At 42.0% G+C, this 4,869-nt stretch overlaps 1 protein-coding gene across 2 annotated transcripts in view; it reads right to left on the minus strand.

The window, feature by feature from the left end:
- LOC106536550 (uncharacterized protein PB18E9.04c) overlaps positions 1 to 4,869 on the minus strand; it is a 21,767-nt gene that overhangs the window by 7,746 nt on the left and 9,152 nt on the right. The window contains exons 3-5 of one of the 2 annotated variants that reach the window (XM_014033851.1): positions 3,297 to 3,371; positions 587 to 754; positions 269 to 412 (exon numbers count right to left, since the gene is read on the minus strand). In XM_014033851.1, the coding sequence (XP_013889305.1) occupies positions 269 to 412; positions 587 to 754; positions 3,297 to 3,371 (387 nt within the window). The remainder of the gene's footprint in view (positions 1 to 268; positions 413 to 586; positions 755 to 3,296; positions 3,372 to 4,869) is intronic. The other variant, XM_014033852.1, reaches the window with a different exon arrangement.

Consider the following 4,869-nt stretch of genomic DNA (forward strand, 5'->3'; position numbering starts at 1 on the left):
ATCCATCCATCCATCCATCCATCCATCCATCCATCCATCCATCCATCCATCCATCCATCCATCCATCCATCATCATTTTCTGACCTCCTTTCCATCACAGAAAGTCAGAAAAATCCAGCAGAAGTTTATTTTTCTGGGTTATTCTGGGTTTTTCATGCAGGCTTCATGGAGCAACCACTTTATGCTACCATCTTGGTCTGTGCTTCCAGAGCGCCCCCATTTGTTTATCGTTAGTGTAATGTTGCTGACACAATAGGCCTGTGCTTACCTGTGCACCCAGCTCCGCCTCCTCCCCAGGTGTATCCAGGAAGGCAGGAATTACAGCGCCTCCCTGTGGCTCCAGTTTTACAGGGACACAGACCAGAATCTGAGCAGTGAGGAGAGGTGCTGCCGTCTGGGTCACATTGACATTCTGAAACACAGTCATTACACCAGATTATTATTGGTTCTTATTATTATAAATACCTGATTCAAACTGATCATCAGTCATTATAATCATGCAGTGCAGTGTCTGTTTCATTAACATGACTCTCCACATGTATCTGATGTGTCTGCAGCTTGGTGTTTTGACAGTGATGGTACTGACCCACACAGATGTTCTCATGATCCAGAGGCAGCGAGGCGTTTTTATAGTAACCCAGACGGCAGTACTGGCATTTCTGGCCTCTTGTGTTGTGTTTGCAGCTCACACATGTGACCATGTTGATGTAGTCAATGTAGCTGCAGCGGTTGGAGTGACCGTTACACTCGCAGTCTGACAGAAACAGACACAGTTAAAAAACAAAATTCACTTGAAGTATTACCCCGAAGCTCCAACCAGTGAGTTCTGCCATGCCCTCATGCTCCAAAAATTGGAGGGAAGGTGGCCTCAACTCAATTTTTGGAAATTTTGGCAGAGGATGGGGATTGATTTGTGACTTCCTTTTACTTATTTGTTGTGTTTGTCTTGGATGGAAGTTTTGGCCATATAGAATTGAACATTTGAAGCAAGCCATGGTAAAACTGGACAATGACAAAGCAGCTTTAGAAACAAGCATGCAGACAAGAAACACTGAGGGGCGTGGCCAAATGTGAGGATGAGTTAGGAGGTGTGGTCAGGATGAGGGAACAACAGGTCCAGTGTGGTCCACATGCATAAAATATACTAAAATCAGTTTTTATTGAAGTTTCACAAATCTCTGAGTTGGTTTTAAATATTCTGCTCTAAGTGTGTCATGGTTTGTCTTTTTCACCTTGGTTTTTCTAGTGTTTCTATGTTCCCCTGTGTGTCTCAGCCCAGCTGCCCCACATTAGCCTGATTGTCACCCTCGTGTTTCTCACCAGGTGTTTTCTGTTCATTCATTAGTTTTCAGTGTATTTAAGTCCTGTCTCAGTCTTGTGTCGGTTCATTGTGCTGTTTCCCCTCAGCCTGTGTGGTGTTCTGTCCGTTCCTCCTGAGAAGTACTTGTCTGTAAGCTTTTGCTGCCTTCAGCCCTCTTTTTGTTACTTTAATAAACCCTTTTTGTTGCACCTTTGAATTTGCCTGTGCCCTGGGTCTGTACCTGCTGAAACCTCACAAAGTGTTGAATAATCCAGTCCAGGTGTGATGTGTACTGATGGAACTGACTTTTTTACATGATGTATTCTTTTTACTCAGTAACTRGTTCAGTTGGATAACTGAAAACACAAACTGTTCAACCCAGTCTGTCTAAACAAAACCAAACCCAAGTATTTGCAAATTTTTCATACTTTTACATTTTCTTCTTCTAAAATCCATCCATCCAAACGTAGGTATTTTTACATTTTCACCCAGTGTATACTGAGACCTGTGTTGTTGTTGAGTTTTTCCTCCTGTGTCTGTTCCCTGTGTCCTTCCATTACTTCCCAGTGTGTGTATTTGTGTACGTGCCTTGCCCTGGGAAGATCTTTCCTGGAGTTTCTCCTCATTAACGCCTCTTTAATATCCTGTGTCYTGGCTCACTCCCCTGTCGCTTCATCGTGCTGTGTTCCTCAGCCCTTTGCTTTGTTTCTTCTGTGTCACTCTTCATTCAAAGTAAATGTGCTGACATCAATGTTTTTGTAAATAAATATTATTCATTAGAAATGAACAGAATTGTAAAGTAACAAATACTTTGTTACTGTACTTAAGTTGAAATTTTGATTATCTGTACTTTACTTGAGTAATTATTTTTCAGCGTACTTTTTACTTTTACTCATTACATTTTTACAGAATTATCTGTACTTTCTACTCACTACACTTTTTAAAAAGGTAAGATGTAGAAAGTCGTTGCTTTTCTTCAACAGAAACAGGGAAGATGGATGGAGTCAAATCCAGGATCATTCTGGAAGAAAACCTGTTGGAGTCTGCAAAAGACCTGAGACTGGAACAGAGATTTATCTTCTAACAAGACAATGATCCAAAACATGAAGCAGAATCTACAATGGAATGGTTCACAAATAAACATATCCAGGTATTAGACTGGCCAAGTCAAAGTCCAGATCTGAATCCAATCCAGAATCTGTGGAAAGAACTAAAACCTGCTGTTCACAAACACTGGCTGAGCTCCAGCTGTTTTATGAGGAAGAGGAAGAAGGTCAGTCTGTCCATGTGCAGAGCTGACRGAGACCTGCAGCCAATCACAGCAAAAAGGTGGTGAACACAAGGGGGCTGAATCCTTTTGCAAACTCAATTTTTCAGTTTTTTTTTGTTAAAGTTTAAAATATCCAATAAATTTTTTCCCACTTAATAACTGTCACACTTGTTGTTTCTTCACAAAAAAATACAATTTTATATATTTATGTTTGAAGCCTGAAATGTGGCCAAAGGTTGAAAAGTTAAAGGGGTTGAATACTTTCACAAGGCACTGTGGCTCTTTATCAAGTTCCTCCGGACCCAAAAGCACTTTACACTTACACATTCACCCATTCACACTCATTCATTCACACACTGATGATGGTAAGCTACATTGTAGCYACAGCTTCCCTGGGGCACACTGACAGAGGTGGGGCTGCCATGCAYCGGSRCCACCGGACCCTCTGACCACCATCAGTAGGCAAGACAGGGGAAGTGTCTTGCCCAAGAACACAACAACTGAGATATCTGGAATGGGGCATTGAACCAGCAACCTTCCAGTTCCAGGACAACTATCCTAACCACTCCACCACAGCTGCACAATTAGTGGGAGGGGTCTGTTATTTCTTTAGGGGATAGGATGAGTCTGTTGGGCAGTAGGGAATGTGTACTGAGGTGGTGGGATGGAGTACAAYGTACTGAGACAAGTACAGGGAAAAACTCGGCTACTGTTCAGCAGTCTTACCCTGAAAGTTGATGTAAATGATCTTGGACAGCTGATTGAACTTTGATCCTCCTGGAATTAGTATCTTCTGGGTTGCTTGAGACAAAAGCAAGTTGTGTAACCATAAAAACWGAAGGTTGGGGCTAAGACACCTCTAACTACCAGTCAAAACCTATTACTGACATCTGATTGGCACTTAGTGGAGTCTTGACTGACCACTCATAAGGATTTAGATTAGAACTGTCTTTTACCACCTTCTACTCAAACAGAGGTGATTGCTCTAAGACTGCAAGGGAAGCTCAGTTTCCCCTAAAATGTCAAAAATATAAGTGATCAAATATATACTGTTGTGAGTACATGTCATTGACTGAATATGCACTACAACACACTCAACTTTTGTTCAGAATCAGCTTCTTATCACTGGCAGCGACATGACTTTCCTCTCCCTCMTTCCTGCAGCTTCACAGCTTTAAACAGTCAGACGCTGAGCTTCCACAGAGCTCATTAGTGAAGCAAAGACTGCAGCGAAATGAGACGAGTCATTGGATAAATACTGGCTGTGTCCCGCCTATCAGACGCTCAGCTTCTGCATGATGATTGGATGATCTGTCTGAGGCTGAATCCCTTTTTGATAGACAGCAAAATGAGCGAATCAGAGATCTCTTGGTGTAAACATTCATGGGAGCAGTTTTTAGTTTCATTCTGTTCTGAGTTGAACCGGAGAGACTTTCTTAATCCTTTTAGCAGCATTTTCTTTGTTAAAACAACTAGTGACAAATCAAGCTTCTTTTTCTGGTGGTTGTTTTGTAGCTGCTGTTGCTTGGAGACGGACTTATATCACTCTGTCTGACTTCTGTCACTCTGTCTGACTTCTGTCACTCTGTCTGACTTCTGTCACTCTGTCTGACTTCTGTCACTCTTTCTGACTTCTGTCACTCTTTCTGACTTCTGTCACTCTTTCTGACTTCTGTCACTCTTTCTGACTTCTGTCACTCTGTCTGACATCTGTCACTCTTTCTGACTTCTGTCACTCTTTCTGACTTCTGTCACTCTTTCTGACTTCTGTCACTCTTTCTGACTTCTGTCACTCTGTCTGACTTCTATCACTCTGTCTGACTTCTGTCACTCTGTCTGACTTCTGTCACTCTGTCTGACATCTGTCACTCTTTCTGACTTCTATCACTCTATCTGACTTCTATCACTCTGTCTGACTTCTGTCACTCTGTCTGACTTCTGTCACTCTGTCTGACTTCTGTCACTCTTTCTGACTTCTGTCACTCTGTCTGACTAATATCACTCTTTCTGACTTCTGTCACTCTTTCTGACTTCTGTCACACTTTCTGACTTCTGTCACACTTTCTGACTTCTGTCACTCTTTCTGATGTCTATCACTCTGTCTGACTTCTGTCAGTCTTTCTGACTTCTGTCACTCTTTCTGACTTATATCACTCTGTCTGACTTCTGTCACTCTTTCTGACTTCTGTCACTCTGTCTGACTAATATCACTCTTTCTGACTTCTGTCACTCTTTCTGACTAATATCACTCTTTCTGACTTCTGTCACTCTGTCTGATGTCTATCACTCTGTCTGACTT

The sequence above is a fragment of the Austrofundulus limnaeus genome, unplaced genomic scaffold (assembly GCF_001266775.1).
Source record: "Austrofundulus limnaeus strain Quisiro unplaced genomic scaffold, Austrofundulus_limnaeus-1.0 Scaffold1872, whole genome shotgun sequence".
In the NCBI taxonomy this organism is placed as follows: Eukaryota; Metazoa; Chordata; class Actinopteri; order Cyprinodontiformes; family Rivulidae; genus Austrofundulus; species Austrofundulus limnaeus.